Source organism: Zootoca vivipara, chromosome 16, assembly GCF_963506605.1.
Source record: "Zootoca vivipara chromosome 16, rZooViv1.1, whole genome shotgun sequence".
In the NCBI taxonomy this organism is placed as follows: domain Eukaryota; kingdom Metazoa; phylum Chordata; class Lepidosauria; order Squamata; family Lacertidae; genus Zootoca; species Zootoca vivipara.
Window position 1 is genome coordinate 7337395 of NC_083291.1, and position 23178 is coordinate 7360572.

General features: G+C 47.2%; 1 protein-coding gene across 1 annotated transcript; it reads left to right on the forward strand.

The window, feature by feature from the left end:
- The first annotated feature begins 312 nt into the window (after positions 1 to 312).
- RCL1 (RNA terminal phosphate cyclase like 1) lies at positions 313 to 15972 on the forward strand. The gene is made up of 9 exons (XM_035097294.2): positions 313 to 569; positions 3736 to 3807; positions 4122 to 4297; positions 5409 to 5483; positions 5684 to 5808; positions 9124 to 9249; positions 10852 to 11008; positions 12279 to 12382; positions 15769 to 15972. The coding sequence occupies exons 1-9, from the start codon at positions 434 to 436 to the stop codon at positions 15917 to 15919; spliced, it is 1122 nt and encodes a 373-aa protein (XP_034953185.2). The 5' UTR covers positions 313 to 433; the 3' UTR covers positions 15920 to 15972.
- The last annotated feature ends 7206 nt before the right edge of the window (positions 15973 to 23178 follow it).

Genomic DNA, 23178 nt, shown 5'->3' on the forward strand with positions numbered 1-23178 from the left:
AAGGGCCATCTAATCCAACCCCCTGGCAATGGGGGAACATTGCATCGGCCTTTTCTGCTGCGCACTCCTGTCCAGCTCGTCTCCGAGTCCTGTCACAGGTAGCGCTGCCTATGGTGACGTAGTGTCCCCGCCTAGCCATGCTTTCGCTAGCACTTCCGCCCTTTTCCTGGCACGGCGCGTCTGCGTCTCCTTCCCTCGCCACGCCTCCTGCCTCCCCAGCAGCCTCTCCTCCCACTGGCCGCCCGGGCCCCGGAGCCCCGCCCCTTCCCCTTTGACCCCGCGACGTCTCGGCGCACTCTCTTCCTGCTCCAAACCACGTGGGCGATGCGGAGCTCCCTGCGACCATAACAACCCGGCGCTCGCTACCTGCCTGGCCGCCTCCCGAGCTCCTCCGCCGGACGCGACCCGGAGGCAGCGCGGAGGAACCGTCGGCATGGCGACCGCCTCGGCCTCGCTCAGCTACGCCGGGTGCAACTTCTTGCGGCAGAGGCTGGTGCTCTCCACGCTCAGCGGCCGCCCGGTGAAGATCCGCAAGATCCGGGCCAAGGAGGAGAACCCCGGACTCCGAGGTGCGTCTGCCCTGGGCGCCCGGGGAGGGAGGCGGGCGAGGAGAGGGGCTGCCTGGGGAGGAAGAGGAGGACAGGGTGGAAGGAAGGAAGCAGCAGCAAAACCTAGAGTTGGAAGGGACCCTGAGGGTGCAGGATTTTGCAGCTGCCCCTTAGGGAGATCCAGTGCCGGATTTACGTATAAGCTAAGCAGAGGTCAAAGAGATAAACAACTATCTGACATTTAGAAAACATCTGAAGGCAGCCCTGTTTAGGGAAGTTTTTAATGTGTGACGTTTTAATCTTTGTTGGAAGCCGCCCAGCCCAGAGTGGCTGGGGAAACCCAGCCGGATGGGCGGGGTACAAATAATAAATTATTATTATTAAGCTATAGCTTAGGGCCCCACTCTCTTGGAGGGCCCCCCAAAAAATGTAAAGGGGGAAAAAACCAGGATGCACATTTCTGAAATATAAGCTAAAACGCAAATAAAATAAAACTTACATACAGCAACAGTGTTTTGTGTTGTGTAGGCTCCTATGGCGTAAGTCAGACATCCCCAAACTTCGGCCCTCCAGATGTTTTGGACTACAATTCCCATCATCCCTGACCACTGGTCCTCTTAGCTAGGGATCATGGGAGTTGTAGGCCAAAACATCTGGAGGGCCGCAGTTTGGGGATGTCTGGTGTAAGTCATGGGCCCCGCCTGCTAGCCTGCTCCCTAAAATATCACTGGTTTGCTCATCTCTATAGTTTGTATTTCACTATGAATATACTTCTTCTTAATTGTATTTCAGTTCAACAATTACTTTGATAAAATACATATTTTGTTACGTGCAAATGGCTTTAGATACCTATTAGGTCCATAAATTACCCTATAGCATATATTCAACACAAAAAACAGTGGCAATTTGTTGTTGACAAAGGACAGCTCGACATATACAGTAAAAGGCCCCATTACCTTCAGTAGCTTAGGGCCTCATCAAACCTAAATCCGGCCCTGCGGGGATCTGACCTGCACAACCTTGGCATTGTCGGCACCATGCTGCAGCCAACTGATCAGGTGTAAAGGGGGCAGTCTCTTAGCATCATGGAATTGTAGAGTTGGAAGTGACCCTGAGGGTCAATTAGTCCAACCCCCTGAAATGCAGGAGTCTCAACTAAAGCATCCATGGCAGAGAGCCATCCAACCTTTTCTGTGAGGCCACAGGTTCTTTTTGTTATAGCGTTAGGCTGGGCGCTTCAAGGGAGCAGCTGTGCTGCTGTTTGCTTTCATTTAGGCAAGAAGGGCAGCTGGTCTTGGGGTTGTAGGAGGCGGACATGCCAGCCTGCTTAGAGGCAAGTCCAAGCATCCTTCCGTCTTTCTTGTACGCTGCTTCCTCTGTGCAGAGTTATCAGCTGCTTGGACAGCCAGTTTGTCGCTGCCTGAAGTGAAATTCTGTTTAACGACACAGGATGCTTTGTCATGATCTGGGAAACACAGTTTGGCCTCAGGAGCTTCTCAGAGCAGAGATGTATGGAAGTACATCTCCAGGCATTTCAGCTCTAGAATAGGAAGAAGCTATGTGCTACGTATCTCCCCGTTATTCAGAGAGGACCTAAGCACAAGCCTGACAATTTCTAATCAGAAGTAAGTTCTGTTGAATTCAGTGGGGTTAGGAACGCAGCCCTGGCTTCCTCTTTTTTGGAGCGCAAGCGGTGCGTCGAGGGCAGACTGCATTGGGTAGGCATCGCTTCAGATTCCTCCTCACCCATCAGACTCAATGGTTGGCCTTTGGCTAGTTGGACTCACCTGCAAACTTGTTTGGTTTGAAGGTAAAGATGGGCTGATCTCATGTATACCAGTCTGAATGTTTGGGAGGAATAGGGTAGGGATATAAATGTAAGATCATGGAAGTCCTGCTAGATTTGAACAAAAGCTCATTTAGCCCAGCCTCTGGCCCACAAGCAGGTCATGAGGGCAGTTTTATTTATTTCCCCAAGGTTTTTATGCCATTTGATTGGGGGGGGGGGGGAAACTTCAGAACAGTAAAACAGCAAAAGCCTTCTCTTGCTATTGCCCTCCAGCAATTGATGATATTCAGGCTTCTAAACCCAGAAGTTACATGCAGGCAGCACAATTGGTATCCGCTGATAGCCTTATGAATATGTCATAGTATTGTGGAATTGTAGAGAAGGAAGTGACCACAAAGGCCATCTAGCCCAACCCCCTGCAATGCAGGAATCTTTTTCCCAACATGAGGCTTGAACCCGTTACCCTGAGATTAAGAGTCTCATGCTCTACTGACGGAGTTATCCCAAGTCAAATCCCCCTTTAAAGCCATCTTTAGTTTGTGGCCATTACTACCCACGTCTTGTAGCGGTGAGTTCCACACTCAATGAAGAAACACATCCATTTATCTGCCCTGAAATGTCTTCTGTCGATCAGTGATAAATTTAGATTAGTGTTGCTGGAAATGAGTGCTGGTTTCGAAACTAGCAGGCATAGAACTGGGAAACGGGACCAGCTGATTAGAGTCCCTCTGTATAGCTTGTGTTTTAGGTTTGCTTAAGGGTTATAGTATTGCCATTGTTTACACACCCTCCCTCTCACCTTGAATGTAAAAGATTTTCCTCCAATATGGACCGTGTCCAATCGCAGTAGCCAATATGTAGGGAAGCAGCTGAGGACAGAGGATGAGTGGATGAGAAGGAACTCTGAATGTCCATAGAAGTTGCATGGAGTTGGTTTTTCCCCTAGAGCTTATTGTTGGGAACATTGCAGGGTTAAGAAGGAGCTAATGATCTTCTACTACTGATTCCAGCATGAATTTACTTTGCTCTGTGTGAGTCTCTCAGCTTTTATATCTGAGTTTCTAACTTTGCACTGCTCCCATAACACCAAAAAGGGGGCTTGCAGATCAGGCCAGCGCATGTTTACCTGGAGGAAAGTCTCACTCTGTGTAAACAGGGCTGGCATTCAAGAGTTTGTGCAGGATCACAGCCTTGCGTTCAGTCGGACAAAATTCTTACGGTTCCCTCGGCTACCAAATGGGGACGCATTTTGCTCTCTCCCATCTATTTTTAACGGCATGGTTGGCAAACTGTTCAAAGGGGGGGTATTTTGATTGTAGCACATTGCATGTTGTTGGGATTTCATTAAGGGTCTCGGAATAATGACCGAATGCTAAGCATCTTATGTTTCTCTGGCAGATTTTGAAGCAAACTTTATCAGGCTGATTGACAAAATAACCAATGGCTCTAGGATTGAAATAAACCAAACAGGTATTTATGTATTCATTATCAACTTGGCACCATCGCTTGCACAGAGAGTGCAAGAGAGCATAGCCCTGCTCCAGGATTTGAAGCGTGATACTCAAAGGGGAGGGGAGGCAGGAAGCTGGGAAAGTTCCTGTAATTGTTTAAATGGCTGCAGTGGGTTTGAAGGGTCACCAGCCATCTCCTTCAGCAGGTGTATGTAAGAATCACTTCTATATCATGGGCACCCAGGGTTGGGGAAGCCCAACTTCTGCCTTATGCCGACCTTGTTATAGTCATGGACAACTAATGCGGAGAACGTTTTCCGTGCTCTTTGAAAGGTACCACTTTATACTATCAGCCTGGCCTGCTCTACGGGGGTTCACTGGAACACGACTGCAGCCCCAACCGCAGCATTGGGTATTATTTGGAAAGCCTGCTGTGCTTAGCGCCGTTCATGAAGCACCCTCTAAGGATTGTTCTCCGCGGTGCTACCAATGATCAAGTGGATCCTTCGGTAAGTTGTGAATCATCCCAAGTGTCGATGGTTTTTTTATGTTTCCGAGCACAGTTCAAAGTGTTGGTGCTGACCTTGAAAGCCCTAAACCAGGCATCCCCAAACTTCGGCCCTCCAGATGTTTTGGACTACAATTCCCATCTTCCCCAACCACTGGTCCTGTTAGCTAGGGATCATGGGAGTTGTAGGCCAAAAAAACTGGAGGGCCGCAGTTTGGGGATGTCTGCCCTAAACGGCCTCGGCCCTGTAGACCTGAAGGAGCGTCTCCACCCCCATCGTTCAGCCCAGACACTGAGGTCCACCTCCGAGGGCCTTCTGGCGGTTCCCTCACTGCGAGAAGCGAAGTTACAGGGAACCAGGCAGAGGGCCTTCTCGGTAGTGGCACCCTCCCAGTGGACACGCTCCCTTCAGATGTCAAGGAAATAAACAACAATCTGACTTTCAGAAGACATCCGAAGGCAGCCCTTTTTAGGGAGGTTTTTAATGTCTGGTGTTTTCTTGTGTTTTTACTATTCTGCTGGGAGCCGTCCAGAGTGGCTGGGGAAACCCAGCCAGATGGGCAGGGTATAAATAATAAAATTATTAGGAGCGAGACGGTGGGAAGAGTGGATGGTGGCTGCAACAAGAGCAAGGAGGAGTCTGGGGGAAGAGAGCTTGGTAAGTCATTGATTTGTGGCCACATAGGCCCCTTAATTTGGTCCCTGAGGATTGGTGCCCCCACCCCCACACTTCCGCTCTTGTTGGGTCTATAATTACAAATCCTTTTACTGTGTCCATGTCACTTAACACGGAGAAAGGGAAAGAGTCTGTCACTGGGAGTGCCATGGGGACAAGAGACCATGTTCTGTGGCTGCCCCTGTAGTCACAGCTCAAGGCTGCACTAACTGAAATGGGTTGATGGAGAAACTGAAAAAGGAATTGTTGATTATGAATCCAAGGTACAGTGCTATGTTGCTTTTGGAAAATCTAAGCACACATTCACCCCACCCCCACCCCCCAATCCATTGTGAATTAAAAGCTCCTTCTCAGAACGAACTTTTAATTGATTGGGACGCAAAGATTGTTTGTGTTTTCTTCTAGTCAAGAGGCGTTCTCATTGAATATCTTTCAGGTGGATTGCCTTAAGGCGACAGCTCTGCCTTTATTGAAAAGATTTGGAATCGATGGCGAAGAATTGGAATTGAAGGTAAGACCTTAAATCACTACAGTATTTCTATATATTCTTACTCATATCGCGTGTGCTAACCTTTCTCCCTGATTTGAATGAGTTTTCATATTCATTATGGCAGCTTTATTATCTCACTAGAATTTGTCTTCAAATGTTGGATAAAAAAGCTGGAGCTCTTAAAAATCTTACGGCTTAAAATTCTCGTTTATTGTTTTCAGATCGTGAGAAGGGGCATGCCGCCCAAAGGAGGTGGCGAAGTGATATTCAGTTGTCCTGTTAGGAAAGCACTGATACCCATTCAGTACGTTGATCCTGGCAAAATTAAGCGCATCAGAGGTGTGGCGTATCCTTCTTGAAAGGTTTCCAAACTGATTTGTTTGCTTCCCTTATACAGTAAGGGAGAGAGTTAGGCTGCAATCCGAATATCCACAGACCTGAGTATGCCCCATTGACTCAGAGTGGTTCCCTTACAAATAGATTTGTATTCGACTGTGTGGTTAGTAAGGCATAGTGTCATATGCACAACTGATGTGCAGTGCCAGAATGCAGATGGCGGAGCCATGGTAGACGCAGGTGGCGCTGTGCTCCAAACCCCTGAGCCTCCTGGGCTTGCCAGTCAGAAGGTCAGCGGTTCGAATCCCTGCAACGGGGTGAGCTCCTGTTGCTCTGTCCCAGCTCTTGCCAACCTAGCAGTTTGAAAGCATGTCAAAGTGCAAGTAGATAAATAGGTACAGCTCTGGCGGGAAGGTAAACGACATTTCCATGCGCTCTGGTTTCTGTCACGGTGTCCCATTGCGCCAGAAGCGGTTTAGTCATGCTGGCCACATGACCCAGAAAGCTGTCTGTGGACGAACACCGGCTCCCTCAGCCTGAAAGCGAGATGAGCACCGCAACCCCATAGTCGCCTTTGATTGGACATAACTGTCCAGGGGTCCTTTACCTTTTACCTTTACCTAAAGCAGTCTGAAGTCTATTGCCGCAGGGCCCAGAGTTTTGCTTCATTTTATTTAATTTATTGAATTTATACACTGCCTTATACCCAGAGGTCTCAGGGCGGTTCACAGAATAAAATCAGAATATAAAACCACAAAATACATAATCAGAATAAAAACAAAAACAACCTAGTGTTTTAAAAGGGCATAGGATGTCAGTCAGGTCAACCAAAGGCCTGGTTAAAAAGGAATGCTTTTGCCTGGCGCCTAAAGGTGTATAATGAAGGCGCCAGGCGAACCTCCCTGGGGAGAACATTCCACAGACAGGGAGCCACTGCAAATTAGTGCATAGATATGTGCTGTTCAGATGCATGCACAGTAGTGTGGGAATAAAGGCGCAAAAAAAAATACTAGCCCAAACATTACATTTAGTGGCCCCACCTGTTCTTGCATATCAGTTTTAAACATTTTGTGATCTAAAAGGGAAAATAATGAATCCACTTTGGTAGAGCAAAATAAAAAAATTCCTTCAGTAGCACCTTAAAGACCAACTAAGTTTATATTTTGGTATGAGCTTTCGTGTGCATGCACACTTCTTCAGATACACTAGAAACAGAAGTGTCAGACCCTATATATATATATATATATAGAGAGAGAGAGAGAGAGAGAGAGAGAGAGAGAGGGTGGTGGGGGTGGGTGGGAATGGGTGATGGGCTGATGGGAGTGGTAAACCTGTAGATGGATGTCAGCAGCCATTTACAGCCATCTACAGGTTTACCACTCCCATCAGCCCATCACCCATTCCCACCCACCGCCACCACCCTATATATATATATATATATATATATATATATATATATATATATATAGGGTCTGACACTTCTGTTTCTAGTGTATCTGAAGAAGTGTGCATGCACACGAAAGCTCATACCAAAATATAAACTTAGTTGGTCTTTAAGGTGCTACTGAAGGATTTTTTTTATTTTGCTTCGACTCAGACCAACACGGCTACCTACCTGTAACTAGCACTTTGGTAGAGCTTTGTTTGCTGATTCGTAATTGCCCTCAGGTGAGAAGGTGAGTTGTGGCGAACGGTGCCATCCTAACCACGTCTGCTTAGTAAATCCTCTTGAATTCTGGGCTTAAATGGGAACACACACACGCCCAGCTCTTTCTCTGCCTCCGCTTTTGTTGCCCGGTGGTTAGTCTCCTCTTTTACTCTTGACACTTTCCTAATCCTTTCATGTGTAAGATCTTTTAAAACACTGAATTAGGGTTACAGGGTTGGGATGGCTACATACTCAAGCCCCACCCCCACCCCCACCTCTGTTTGAGGTACATGCTCAGAAAGATAAAGAGCAGTGTGGTGTAGTGGTTAAGAGCGGTAGACTCGTAATCTGGGGAACCGGGTTCACGTCTCCGCTCCTCCACATGCAGCTGCTGGGTGACCTTGGGCTCGTCACACTTCTTTGAAGTCTCTCATCCCCACCCACCTCACAGGGTGTCTGTTGTGGGGGAGGAAGGGAAAGGAGAATGTTAGCCACTTTGAGACTCCTTAGGGTAGTGATAAAGCGGGATATCAAATCCAAACTCCTCCTCCTCCTCCTCCTCCCCCTCCTCCTCCTCCTCCTCCTCCTCCTCCTCCTCCTCCTCCTCCTCCTCCTCCTCCTCTTCTTCTTCTTCTTCTTCTTCTTCTTCTTCTTCTTCTTCTTCTTCTTCTTCTTCTTCTTCTTCTTCTTCTTCCATTCTTTTTTGCTGTAGGAAGTTGTCACTACTTTTCCCATGTTGAGTTGGTTGTTGCACTGTTGTGGTGTGATTAGACCTTTCAAGCAGGTGGGTGGGTGGGTTGGTGAGGGGCTCAGTAAAAAGGACACTGCCCAAGATATATTCAGCAGACCCTTTTGACCAGGGGTCAGCAAACTTTTTCAGCAGGGGGCCGGTCCACTGTCCCTCAGACCTTGGGGGCGGACGGCGGACTATATTTTGAAAAGAAAAAAAAAATGGAACAAATTCCTATGCCCCACAAATAACCCAGAGGTGCATTTTAAATAAAAGGACACATTCTACTCATGTAAAAACACGCTGATTCCCGGACTGTCCGCAGGCCAGATTTAGAAGGATTCAGATTGGGCTGGATCCGGCCCCCGGGCCTTAGTTTGCATACCCATGCTTTGAACCCTGGAAAGTTAAGTAACACTTGCAAACCGCTTGCAGCAAAATGCCCAAGCAGGAAATGCGTTGAAAGCTCTCTTCTGGCTATGAAGGACTTGGTCACAAGTTTATTGACAGCTGCACGAATTATTATAGCTAGGAAGTGGAATGGGGCAAGCAGAATATAAAATGGAAGAATGGTATAAAGAGGTGTGGGATATAGGTGTTAATGTTAAATTAACACGTTCCATTAAGGTTAGATGGGGAATACTCAGGAGAAATGGTTTTGGAGGAGATAGGAGGCTTGTAGAATTTGTACTGTTTAAACGGAAAAGAGTCAAACCATTGCAAGAGCTGTTGAAATTTTGGGAGATTGGATAGTTATAATGTCTTATTTATTTATGATTATTACTTTGTCAAAAATAAATAAATAAAAAGAATGTATAAAATGTAAATAAAAATAAATAATAGATAAATGAATAGATAAAATAAAAAAGGAAGTCCTCTCCTGTATACTGGCCTGCTTTTGTGTTAAAATCTTTTTCTATAAGAAATTCTTTAATGTCATAAACCAGCTATTCAGTAAGAGTGTCCCCGCAGATTGCAAACCGAATTGTGGATTCTGCAAGGAGCGTCCTGAATAAATTCCTACCGGATATTTACATTCACACAGACCATATGAAAGGGACAAGCTCTGGGAAGTAAGTTTTCCTAATAATAATATTTTATTCATACCCCCCCATTATTCTTTAATAGGTTGTTTATTGGTGGTCTACTAATATAATACCTGCTTGAAGGAGAAGGGGCGGGGGCGGGGGCAGAAAGCAATCTAGTAATAACAATTCCGTAGCATTTACACAGCTCAATTTGCAGTTTTCCAAGCCTCTCGGTAATCTTTGCAACTGTTCTGCGAGATACCATTCTATCTGTACGGTAGGTGAGGAATTAGTGAAGCTTGGGGAACAGTGGCTTGTCATAGGCTGAACTGCTGAGTTTGTGGCTGAAATGGGATTGGAGCCACAGACCCTCCTGGCTTCCACTCTTACAATGCGTGAGATTTTCATTGAGCTACACCTGATCCACCTGACCTGTGCCTTCTGATCACAACCAGCTTTTGTAAGGAAGGAAGCCCCTCCTGAACTCTGCCGACCCTGCTCCCAAACTTTACAACTCTCAGGAAGAGGATTCTTACATCTTCACCCATGCTTTAGTTTGCCATCTAATGGGCTTGGGAAGCTCTTAAAACACAGCTTGTTAGCTCTGTCTGTCTCCTGTTGTTATTGGCATAAGCCAGGCTTCCTCAACCTCGGCCCTCCAGATGGTTTGAGACTACAATTCCCATCATCCCTGACCACTGGTCCTGCTAGCTAGGGATCATGGAAGTTGTAGGCCAGAAACACCTGGAGGGCCCGAGGTTGAGGAAGCCTGGCGTAAGCTGTTGATGTCACCTTTTTACACCTCCATCCCAAGTGTGCTTATTTTATAGGACTGCAATTACTTGCCCTTCAGGTCCTATATTGCAGTGTTTCTCAACCAGTGTGCCTCCAGATGTTTTGGGACTACAACTCCCATCATCCCTAGCTAGCAAGACCAGTGGTCAGGAATGATGGGAGTTGTAGTCCCAAAACATCTGGAGGCACACTGGTTGAGAAACACTGCTATATTGCCCTGATATCAAACCAAACGGAAAGATCATTGCTGTCTCACAGCATCCTCCAAGTGGGCTTTCCTCTCCTGAATCAGGAGCTACGATCCGGGACCAGACGTGGTCCCACTGGCTTCTCTGTGCAGGCTATACTGAACTTGATGGAACAAGCAGTCTTAACTCTGTGCAATGCATTTCCCCATGTACCCACTGATGGGCATAGTAACTCAGTGGCTTAGTAAGTGTTTTGAATGCTGAAGATCCCGGGGTTTCCAGTTGAAAGGATCTGGTGCTGACCACCAGATCCTTTCAACGGGAAACCCCGGGATCTTCAGCATTCAAAACACTTACTAAGCCACTGAGTCAGCATTAGGGAAGATCTCTTTGGAAAACCTTGGCATGGCCACTGCTGGGCTCAGTTAGACAGGCCTGGTGCAAAACAGTCAAGGGGTCAAGGAGAATGACCAGGCCCAGTTGGGTGCTGAAGGGAGTAAATGTCGCTGACTCTTTTATACCAGAACGTTAATTTTTTACATGTAAGTTTAGGCTTTGGGTTTGTTTGTTTTTAAGCAACAAGCAGGCACCTTCATCGCGGAATTTTAAAATGAAACAATGCCTTTCATTCCATCCCTGTCTCCTGTGTGCTTTCTTCTTTCAGGTCTCCGGGTTTTGGCCTCACTCTGGTTGCAGAGACGACAAATGGTACTTTCCTCAGTGCTGAGTTGGCCTCCAGCCCCCAGGGACAGGGCGTGGCTGTGCTCCCGGAAGACCTGGCCATAAACTGTGCAAAGTTGCTACTCGAAGAGATTCACAGGGTAAGTAGCTGTTTTGTTTTCGCCCCCTGAAGAATTGCGACAGTGCCTCATCCCTTCATTTTACATCTTTGCGTTTAGGAGGCTCTCTTTCTCTCCACGCTGCCCAGGTTGTATTCCTTCTCTAGATGGCAAAAGAAAACCTGTGCTGTGTGTAATGTATTTATCCTTAATGCAGCAAATGATCTTGGCCAGAAATAGGCCTCGTCTTTAAGAGGCAATTAGAGCCCTTCTCCGGTTTCAAAAGACTTCTCCCCTTTGATTAGGAAGGTTGTAGACCGCAGAATAATTTTGGTCTTGCTGCTGATGCACCGTGCACTAAATGGGTTCCTGATCCGTTAGTGGTCAGCTCGAGTCACTGGATATGCCAATGACTATTTTAATGAGAGCTGGAGAAAGAGATGGGCCTTATTCATGGTTGCCTAATGGGCTGTAAGGGATGCAGGTGGCGCTGTGAGTTAAACCACAGAGCCTAGGGCTTGCCGATCGGAAGGTCGGCGGTTTGAATCCCTGCGACGGGGTGAGCTCCCGTTGCTCGGTCCCAGCTCCTGCCAACCTAGCAGTTCGAAAGCACGTCAAAGTGCAAGTAGATAAATAGGTACCGCTCCAGCGGGAAGGTAAACGGCGTTTCCGTGCGCTGCTCTGGTTCGCCAGAAGCGGCTTTGTCATGCTGGCCACATGAGCTGGAAGCTGTACGCCGGCTCCCTCGGCCAATAATGCGAGATGAGCGCGCAACTCCAGAGTCGGTCACAACTGGACCTAATGGTCAGGGGTCCCTTTACCTTTACCTTTAATGGGCTGTAAGGCTCAGGGTGGAGTTGGAAAGCCAGGGCCACATTTCTTTCTATGCTGTTCCTGAGTGCATCTGAGGTCAAGAAAATGCATGCCGCAGATTGGGCTGGCGGGTTGGTCTTGCAGAAAGGAATCTCTCTATCTCAGCGTATGATGCAGCTTGTTCCACTCGAACCACCTGTCTTTGTTAACTCGGGGTGCCGCATGCCTGTGCCCACTTACCGGAGGGTACTTACTTCTGAGTAGGCATACATGGGATTGGGCAGTTGACTCCTTTGGCCCTACAGATTCCTCTGCTTTTGCACACAAATTGGCCCCAATACTGGTTTCAAGCACCTTTTTTGCCGTTGGGTTCGTTGAACGCGTGTTATCTTTTTGACCCTTGAAATGCAGTTCTGTGGTTTTCCCTCCCTCTTCCCCTTTTCACCCTTATTTTCCGGTTAAGTGCAAAGCTTAATTATTAAATGGTTTGCGTTTGCAGGGAGGCTGTGTGGATTCAACAAACCAAAGCCTCATTCTGCTCCTCATGACCCTCGGCCAGCAGGATGTCTCCAAAGTCCTGCTGGGACCTCTGTCCCCATACACGTAAGTCCTTACTCTTTCCCCCACCCCCTGAGAATGAATTGTTAGAATATTGGGGTGTAAATCACCAATATTCTTACTACTGCCACTGGCTTCGGTAAAGAAGACAGCAAACAATCGTAGGTGCTAATCTACGTTTATTCAGAGAGTGTGTGTTCAGCCATCACTCTCCAGTTCAGAAGAAAGTGAAAGTAGAAACAGAACAAAGAACATCACATGACAGGAGATCAGGTTACAGCTTGAGCTCCTGTGTGGGAAAGTACAGCAGTTTTATAAAGTAAACAATTAGCCACATGCAGCATCTGTGCCATGTAGAGGATTTATGCTAACATGAATTACCCACCTCTGTTCAATTTGCTGATTGCACAGAATAACAGATTTTGTTACTGCTGGGAATGCTTAATTTGTAGCTGCAAAAGGAACTTCTTCAAAGCCCTCAGTGCAGTATATTAGGTAAAAAGATAAAAAGTAAAGGACCCCTGGACGGTTGAGTCCAGTCAAAGGCGACTATGGGGTAGTGGCGCTCATCTCACTTTTAGGCCGAGGGAGCCAGTGTTTGTCCACAGACAGCTTTCCGGGTCATGTGGCCAGCAGGACTAAACTGCTTCTGGCACAATGGGACACTGTGACAGAAACCGGAGCGCATAGAAACACTGTTTGCCTTCCCACCGCTGCAGTACCTGTTTATCTACTTGCACTGGTGTGCTTTCGGACTGCTAAGTTGGCAGGAGCTGGGACAGAGCAACGGAAGCTCACCCCGTCGTGGGGATTCGAACCACCAACCTTCTAATCTGCAAGCCCAAGAGTCTCAGTGGTTTAGGACCACAGCGCCACCCATGCCCCTTTACTAGGGGTCCTTTACCTTTGCAGTATATTACCTGTTTCCTGATTTTAGGAAAGCCAACAGATGACTTGCTCATCAATCCTCTGAAACGTGCTGTGGCAAGTAATGGGCACACAAGCTGGGTGCTTGTTTTCTGGGGTAACCTCTAGAGCAGTGATGGGCAACCTTTTGAGCTTGGTTTGTCAAAATTCGCTAAAAAACCAAGCATAACTTGGGTGGTGTGTCACTTCGAGAAAAAAACCATAATTTTGCAATATTTATAGTTTAAATAACAAAAATGTATAATTGTAATATATAACTCTATTTAATAAACCAAAAACTAATTATTTAACCAAACCAAAAAACCCTTATTTATCACAAAGTGCCCAGAGTTGTTGAGCTTTTTGGGGGGGAGCTGCTGACCAGAGTTTTGTAGCTTTTGGGGGGGGGCACAAAAGTTGCATTGCTTTTTGGGGGGTGCCCCAAAGCTGCTGTGCTTTTTTTTGGGGGGGGAAGAGACCAGAAATAAATGACGAATACTGTAATACCTTCGCTGGAACTAATATGCAGCACTGACAGTCTGCCAAAGCGCCCAAAAAAAGCACAGAAAGGGTTAAAAAGTGCCAAATAAAAACAGCACAGAAAGGGTTAAAAAACGAACCTGTTGCACCCAATCAGAAACAGCCACTGACTCAGCAAATTGAAAAATAGACCAATTGCTGAGCACAATCTCTGGCTACCAGGAACAACAACAACAACAAAGGATCCGGGTTTTAACAGCGGAGACAAGCTGTAGCGTGAGGAGGAGTGGGAGAACAAATTGGGGGACGACAACAACAACAACAACAACAACAACAGCGCGGCGCGCATACTAGCAGTGAGGGCTCTGCGTGTCACAGGTTCGCCATCACTGCTCTAGACCATGGTGGTGATGGTGGTGATTTTATTATTTATATGCCGCCCATCTGACTGGGTTACCCCAGCCACTCTGGTTGGCTTCCCACAATCTATAAAAACCACAGTAAAATGCCAAACATTTAAAACTTCCCTATACAGGGCTGCCCTCAGATGCCTCCCAAAAGTTGGATAGTTGTTTATTTCCTTGACATCTGATGGGAGGGCATTGCACAGGGAGGGTGCCACCGCCAAGAAGGCCCTCTGCCCGGCTCCCTGTAACCTCACTTCTTGCAATGAGGGAACCTCCAGAAAGCCATCGGAGCTAGATTTCAGTGTCCAGGCTGGACAATGCAGAAGGAGATGCTCCTTCAGGTATACATGGCTGAGACCCTTTATACCAATAGCTGTGGCATAGAAGGGCTAATATTTTGGACCATTTAATCATCTTCTCTGGCTTGATTTGCGAAGATTGAAAAGAAACTGCCAGGCATCACCTTTTGTGTTTGGGAGGAGGAATGTGTGTATTTCAGCATTTGGGGAAAAGCTGTCTGTGCAAAGGAAAAGACCCGTTTTTATATTGGTGGAAGGAGATGTCAATATTTGAAGATGCTTTCTTTGCAATTCACCATTTCCAGCGGAGAGCTTGGCTATGGTTTCTTCACCTTGCATGCCGGCTTCTGCATCCATTTGGGAATGCTGTTGGAACAACTAGACTGTGAACTGTCCTTTTTCGGTTATCATGGTACCAGTGCTGTATGTGTGAAAGGTACAGTACTGTGATAACTGAAGAATGATGGTGCCATCACAATGACATGGGTGCTGTGCTGGGAAACGACTGCTGGACCTCCACTTCTGACCTTGGAAGCCAAAGGGGAGATCTTGTGATTGGGGGACCGGGGGGGGGGGGGACAGACAGAGCCTGTGTTACCAACTGATGGGTGGTAATCCAGAAGCACTCGGACATAACACTCGGGAGCGGCACGCAATCAGCTGTGGATGCCTTTGGTAGCAAAGAGGACCACGTGATATTTCCTGTATTGGCAGTGAGCCTATATAAGGAGCAGAAGTAGAGCAAGGATCGCCCAACGGGAGAAACCGAGTTGCAAATTGTCAGGAGCCGGTGTCGGTCAGCAGTAAAAAAAAACCCACCAATGTCAGCAGGGTGGGTTTGATTTAAATGAAATTGATTTAAATCACTAGTCAATAAGACTTGATTTAAATTTTTTTTTTTTCAGAAAGACTCGTTCTTGCTGGTATAATGTTAATATTTACAACCAGATGAAGGTTTCATTTTTGGAATGATAAATTTTCAGAGTAGTTTTTACAGTTATATCAAAAATTAATGAATTGGTTATACTATTAGAAATACATAGACGATAATTGTGAAATTATTGTGAGGTTTAATAAGTTAGCTGTTTATATTAGGACAACTTATGATATAAGTTTGTCAGCTCTAGCCAACTGTTGCCATAACTAAATCAAATGCTAATTGCGATGTGGACTTTTTCTGTGTGTTCTGGACTTCCAATTTGCTCAGTATATAGAATCTTGGAAAAGAAACAAATTTTATAAATCGTGTGTATTTCCCCCCACTGCTTTCGTTATAAATTTCAGGTGTATCTGTTGCGTAGGTTAAGACTTTCGCGTTTGCCTTTTCTTCCTTTCTTAGAATTGAGTTTCTGCGACATCTGAGAAGTTACTTCCAGGTTATGTTTAAAATCGAAAGCAAACCGTCCGGCGAAGAACGCAAAGGTGGAGACAAGGTCTTAATGACATGTGTGGGCATCGGGTTTTCCAATCTTAGCAAGACGGTAAAATGATGTGCCTGTGGATTTTTGTATTATTAAACTAATTCCCTCTTTGTAACACAGAAGTTATCGGCTATGTTTGCAGAATCAAATAGGGGAAAGGGCGATGGCTCAGTGGTAGAGAGCAGCTTTGGATGCAGAAGGTGCCAAGGTTCAATCCTTGGCATCTTCAGGTGAGTCTGGAAGAAACCCCGTCTGAATTCCCGGAGAGCTGCTGCCGGCCAGTGTAGACAGTATTGAGCTAAATGGGCCAGTGGTGTGACTGCATACGATGCAATTTCCCATGTTCCATTCTCCTTTTGTAGGAGTGGGGAAGCCACAAGGAAGCCACGGTTAACAACACTTCCTGTTGCCTTTGAACCAAGAAACATTCATGGCTTCCACAAAAGTCAGAACGGGAAGCCGTCGTCTGACGTAGGCTTCCAGTCAGAAGAGTACCTAAAGGTTGGTGAAACCAGCCCCTGCTGGGGACGCCGCTCTGGAGGGTGGGGCGTGCAAAAATCACATATCAGACCAAGGATTGTACGATGTGTATACAGTCATACCTCGGTTTAAGTACGCCTCGGTTTTAGTATTTTCAGTTTAAGTACTCCGCGGACCTGTCTGGAATGGATTAATCCACTTTCCATTACTTTCAATGGGAAAGTTCGCTTCAGTTTATGAACAGACCTCCGGAACCAATTACACCCATGCTTCAGTTTATGAACATTTCAGTTTAAGTACTCCACGGACCCGTCTGGAACAGATTAATCCACTTTCCATGACTTTCAATGGGAAAGTTCGCTTCAGGTTAAGTAGGCTTCAGTTTAAGTACTCCGTGGACCATGTGGAACGGATTAATCCACTTTCCATTACTTTCAGTGGGAAAGTTCGCTTCAGGTTAAGTACAGACTTCCGGAACCAATTGTGTTTGTAAACCGAGGTACCACTGTATGTGGCACTGCAGTGCCGCCGCCACAGTCGGATCCAGCATAGAAGACGCTTCCTTCTCACACCGCGGCACAAAAGCATGTGGTCAAATGATTTTTTTCTAGGGGGGCACTGATACAGCTCCTTGGCAAAGGCACAAGGCACCCTAGTTATGCCTCTTGCTTCCAGTCCCGGTACTCTGGATAGCGGCATCCCAAGCCAGATGGGCAAGTGGCTGTGGCGAGCCTGCATAACTGGTCTTCTCCTGGCTTCCATCACCTGCGGCGATTGCTTCATTTTGCATCACCGGACAAAAAAAGGCTGACATTTAGAGTTTTCGAAACTTGGAAGACTAGTTTTACAAGGGGTGAGCGCTTGCAATAAATTAGCACAGGCTTCTTTCCATTGTCTTAAGAGTTTTTGCAGTGATATTTTGGTGAGCGAGTAATTCTCTCGCCCCTGAAAGTTAGACGCCCCCCCCCAACTGAATCTTTGACCCTGCACTCCTCTCTAAAAAAGCTTTGACCTGAACCCCACTAAAACGGGGGTAGATCACCTCCAGTTTATAACTGCGAGTAGATCGCAGTCTCCTGGAAGTTGCCCACCCCTGCTGTATGTGGCTTGTAACCCTGCTTGACACCAAAGGAGGAGGATGAGTCTTCCTTGGAATTTAACACCACAAGTTGTTGCTGGCTTTTGTCACTGTAGAAGAGTCGTCTTCTTCATCATCATCTTCGATCACTCGTAGCTGAGTAAGATTGTCTTCCACAAACACGGTTTTAACAGTGAGTCCGTAAGTGACAGTGGAGGCCAATTCTGGATCCACACGTCCTTCTGCAGTGGGGACATAGGTTTCTGGATGGGAGCTGATCACGGTGAGGGTTTGCCAAGCACACCTTCCTCTTAGCACCTTTCTCTCTTTCGACCTGAGTTCAAGCGTCTTCAAAGTCCATGGCACCTTTGGCAAAGGCTGTTTTCCAATTGGAGCGCTTGCAGGCCAGTGTTTTCCAGTTGTCGGTGTTTATACTACATTTTTCAAGATTTGCCTTGAGAGGGTCTTTAAACCTTTTTTTGTCGACCACTGGCATTCCACTTTCCATTTTTAAGTTGGGAATAGAGTAGTTGCTTTGGAAGACGATAATCGGGCATCCGCACAACATGACCAGTCCAACGAAGTTGATGTTGAAGAATCATTGCTTCGACACTGGCGATCTTTGCTTCTTTCAGTACACTGGTATTTAACCCCACAAGTTGCTGCTAGCTTTTCTCACTGTACATGAGTAGCATTTTATTCGCTTCCTGAAGCATACAGGTTACATGGCATGACATCGCGGCTGCAGAAAACTGTTCATGCACCTGTGTGCTACATGCAACTTGTTCAATTGTAGTTTCACTAATACAATCACTTTTGTTGTTGTTGCTGCTGAAAACCATTAATTTAAATGGCTCTTCTCTGAGCAAAACTTAGTTGGATACAATCCTCTCTGCTCAGTTCATTAACTTTGTTCCACTCTAAGATGAGAAGTTTGGTGCAGGCCAGATCAGATAGCTGAAAAGGAGGTACCTTTTGCCTAGTTAAATTGCCAGGCCCCTATTTAATACGAAAAAGGCTATGGTTGTTAACAGTGGTAAGCTGAGAAACATGAGGAAATGGTTGAATCATACCCCAACTCACTGTAACTATATTGTGATGCATTGCCCACAGGGATATTGTAGCAATCTGCCGGCCTGAGAGTGTTAAAAGTTCATAGGCATGTGCAGTTCTATGTACCCCCATCATGTCTTGTCTTCATTCCAAGGTGGTTACTGTGTCATGAAAAGAAAACCACCACTTAGCTGCAGGACAAGAGTACAAAATGTTAACGGCTGGACAACAAAATGTGCTTGTTTTCGGTCATTCTAGCTATAGACAAAACTGGCTGGCTATAACTCGAAACCTTTATTGCAAAACTCTGGAAGCTTAAAGCAATCAAAAGGATTAGCTAGGGCAAAGTACTGACTGCATTGTCCTTTGCAGGTAAAGACATCAGTAAATACTTCTCTGCATTGCTTCTGGGAAAGGGGAGGCCAGCGGATTCTGCAGCCGGCCCTTAGGGTACAACTGCCTCTTGGCAGTAAGCTGGGTGTTGTTTTTCCTCCCATGGGTGTTCTTTTTCCTCAAAGGGGTGCTCAGTTTTTCCATGTGCAGAGGTTACTGGTGGTTTCAGGCTGAGTGGTGGACAAGGGAGAGGCACCCTTTCAATGCCAAGGAGATGAAGAGCTACACAACTTTTAGAAGACACCCAAAGGCAGCCCTGTATCGGGAAGTTTTTAATGTTTGTTATGTTTTTATATGTGTTGGTAACTGCCCAGAGTGGCTGGGAAACACAGCCAGATGGGTGGGGTATTATTATTATTATTATTATTCCTCCAGCTCTTTCTCAGTAGTTTTTTCTCTTGAGGTAAAAATAATTTTGTTGTTGTTGTTTAGTCGTTTAGTTGTGTCCGACTCTTCATGACCCCACGGACCAGAGCATGCCAGGCACTCCTGTCTTGCACTGCCTCCCGCAGTTTGGTCAAGCTCATGTTCGTAGCTTCGAGAACACTGTCCAACCATCTTGTCCTCTGTCGTCCCCTTCTCCTAGTGCCCTCAATCTTTCCCAACATCAGGGTCTTTTCCAGGGAGTCTTCTCTTCTCATGAGGTGGCCAATGTATTGGAGCCTCAGCTTCAGGATCTGTCCTTCCAGTGAGCACTCAGGGCTGATTTCCTTCAGAATGGATAGGTTTGATCTTCTTGCAGTCCATGGGACTCTCAAGAGTCTCCTCCAGCACCATAATTCAAAAGCATAAATTCTTCGGCGATCAGCCTTCTTTATGGTCCAGCTCTCACTTCCATACACCACTACTGGGAAAACCATAGCTTTAACTAGGACCTTTGTCGGCAAGGTGATGTCTCTGCTTTTAAAGATGCTGTCTAGGTTTGTCATCGCTTTTCTCCCAAGAAGTAGGCGTCTTTTAATTTCGTGGCTGCTGTCACCATCTGCAGTGATCATGGAACCCAAGAAAGTAAAATCTCTCACTGCCTCCATTTCTTCCCCTTCTATTTTCCAGGAGGCAAATAATAATACAGGGGTCCAAATCTTTTGCCTGATGGAAAAAACTGTCAAGAACAATGGAGATAAGGGAATACTAGGGGCTGGTCCCCTGCTCATGTCCCCTGCCACCCCCGCAGAAATCCCTCCCCAACCCCAACCCCCACCAATCCCTTCAGTCACCAGCCCCCTCCAACCCTCCCCCTTTCAGTCTGCCCCCTACCAGTTAACCCATTCTTTTTTAATTTCATGCTGCTATAGATCGCAAGGCTGCTGCCCCCAAATCAGGTGCACCTGGGCATTATTTGGAGGGAAGGAAAGGCTGGAAACGCATGGAGGGAGAGATGTCCCCTCCCCCTCCTTAGACCATCTCTCCCGAAGAGGGGAGTGTCCCTGGCAGCCCAGGCAAGCCATTCCCTTTAGCCAGCCCCCCCCCCCTCCTGGAGAGCTGTGGAGGCATAGGTGATGACAGGCCTGGGGCAGCTTCTCGGCACCCGCCCTGCTCGCAGGAGAATGGCATCTTTGGTGAGGTGGCAGCAACAGGAAGCGGGCAGGAGAGCTGAGGAGCTGTTGTGGCCCTTCCTCTGCAGGTTGCCTGGGCTGACTGCCACCACCCTCCAATGCTGCTATGATGGGCTGGCAGCTCTCTGAAGGCTGTTGTCCTGCTGTACTTTACGGTGCCACCTGTCTGTGGCCAAGTGAACTGCAGGGTGATGACACTCTTAAGATTTTATTATATCGGAGGTTTCCAACCTTTTTGAGTCCACGGCTCCCTTGGCCAACTACATTCTTTCTGGGGCTCACCTGTGGGGAAATGCGCTCCGAGCCTCAGGAACCTAGTTACGTCAGCCCTTGCCTGCAGAGCCAGCAGCCCCTCGCCCCTTTTCGAATACCCTGCCTTGTGGAGTGTTCGCTCAGCCTCCTCTCCTCTCCTTGGGAGTCCTCCAGGCAGCCGCTACCACCACCCCTGGTCTCTGAGCTGTCCCCTCCCCCCCGAGAGAGGTGCCTCCTCGCAGCGCCCCACAGGGACCTGGGACAAAGATGCACCCAGCCTTAGTGGCCCGACAGAGACTGGCCAAAGGTGAACATGAGGCCAGCACCTTACTCTCCTTGGGAGACAGTAGTAGTAGCAGGCCTGCATGTCGGAATGGCTTCACTTGGGCATCGGGCACTCGGCTCCAAGGCACTGCACACAGCAAGCACAAGAAAGGCCATTGTGGCACCTGCCTGGCATCCCACTTGTCTGTCTGTCCATTCCCAACAGCAGGGGCTGGCTGTTGGGCTGCCTCGCCCCCTTTCTTGCTTACTCCGAGGCCACCTCACCTGGCAGCCAGCACCCCCTGGTCAGCCCCAGAGACACTATTTGCCTGGGGAGCTTGTAGCCAGGGCTGCTGCAACAAACAACCGCACAAAGCTTTTGGAGTCGGAGATGTGGGAGGGCATCAGAGGAGGGAGGGAAGGGAAGAGGGACAGAGGCCAGTGTTTCCCACATCATCCCTGACTATCATTCAAGGCAACCCAGGGTGCCACACCACACTGGAAATCGCTGCTATAACGCATTTCTGCCTCTCTATTTCCCCACAAAGCGCATTTATGGGGGATCAATTCCATCCTTTTTCCTACCACCGTTTTCCCAATTCACACATCCCCCACTTGCTATTTGGGAGCGGGTGACCGAGATGCAGTCATGCTAGTCAGCTCACCTTTGCCGTGCTTCAAAGGTTTCTCCAAACAACCTGCTGCTCATGTTCTGCCTCTTGCAATTTTCCGCTCTGGCACGGCATTCCCTGTGTTTTTATGGAGGAGTTTTGCGAGCCATCGGAGGATTTCCCAATCACCACTATCAAAACTATCTGACGTGAGCCCCACCCATTGCCCTCTGCTCCATTAGGCATTGTTAACACAAAAGTTGGCTTTGACCAAGTATTGGCTCATCAGTCTTGCTCAACTTGGGGTAATGAGAGAGAGCACCACCGTGTTTTCCGAGAGAGGGCATCACCATTTTAAGAGCTCTAAAAGGTATTCTGACTGATACATGAACAGTTCTGGTAAAGGGCTGTGTATGAAGCCCCCCTCCTCCTTATGACAGGGCAGAAAGATTGTCCTTAACAGTCACATTCCCCACAGGCTGGCCACACACTTCACTGGGAGTCACACACTCACAGGTTTCGTGGCGAGTAGACCAAGAGAGCAGCATGAAAAGAATGTATAAGGAAGACTGGAAAGGATACGTAGAATATCTGAAAAATCATTGTAAACACATTAAGTTGTTGACCGCATTAGAATAAATTCAGCAAGAAATATTTTGATAGAAAACGAGAATGGTGGAAATTGAATGTGTAGCAGAAAAGATGATGTTGTTGTTGTTGTGTTTGTTGTTGTTGTTATTTATACCCCGCCCATCTGGCTGGGTTTCCCCAGCCACTCTGGGCGGCTCCCAACCAAATATTAAAAACACAATACAGCATCAGCATCATATTATAATAATAATAAACCATGTATGGGGGGAATAGGGAAGGGAAGTGATGATAAATGTACCGTATGTTTTGTATTTGTTAAAAAATTGAAAAGGATCTATTTTTTATTAAGGAAACCCTCTAAGGCTATAGTGTTTTACCACGGGTTTTGAGATTTTGTGGGGCTTGCCAAGTTAACGAAATATAAACAGGGCAATTGTGTGCATGTTTACTCAGGAGCAAGTCCCGCCGTGTTCAATGGCGCTTATTCCAGATTCGTTTAGTGTGCAATTGGCTATAGAAGTGCTTTGGCATTTAGAGCGCTGAAACTGCAGGGTCCCCGTCCCCTCTTAAATTCAGAGACTAAGTGCAGATTTTGCCTGAGTCAGAACTGCGGCCTTTGCTCGGTGACACTCAGAATATTTGTGGGAAAGGATGCGGAATAATATCTGCGTAATGTCAAAGCCCAAATATCAGCATGTATGTACAATGGAAAACTGCCACAAAAGCCCAGTATGGTCACATTTCGTTTCAGAAGATGCAAACTCTTCAAGTACTTTAAATTGCAAAAAAGAAAATTTAATAATAAATCATATTTTAAAAAGAAGATGACGTCCTTCGATTCAACCGAGAAATCTTGGAGGCATCGGGGTCGCGGTGGCGCATCAAGCAAGGTGACGAAAACGGATCGCTGTGCCCAGCTTCGTCCTTGCGTTCCCTTTCACCCGAGGCGCCGCCTCTCCCAGCGGATCGCTCTCCCGGGCTTCGACGTCGGGCGTGGGCGGCGCGGCTCCACCCCGGCGCTCCGCGGCTCCTCCCCGGAGTGGCCGCTGC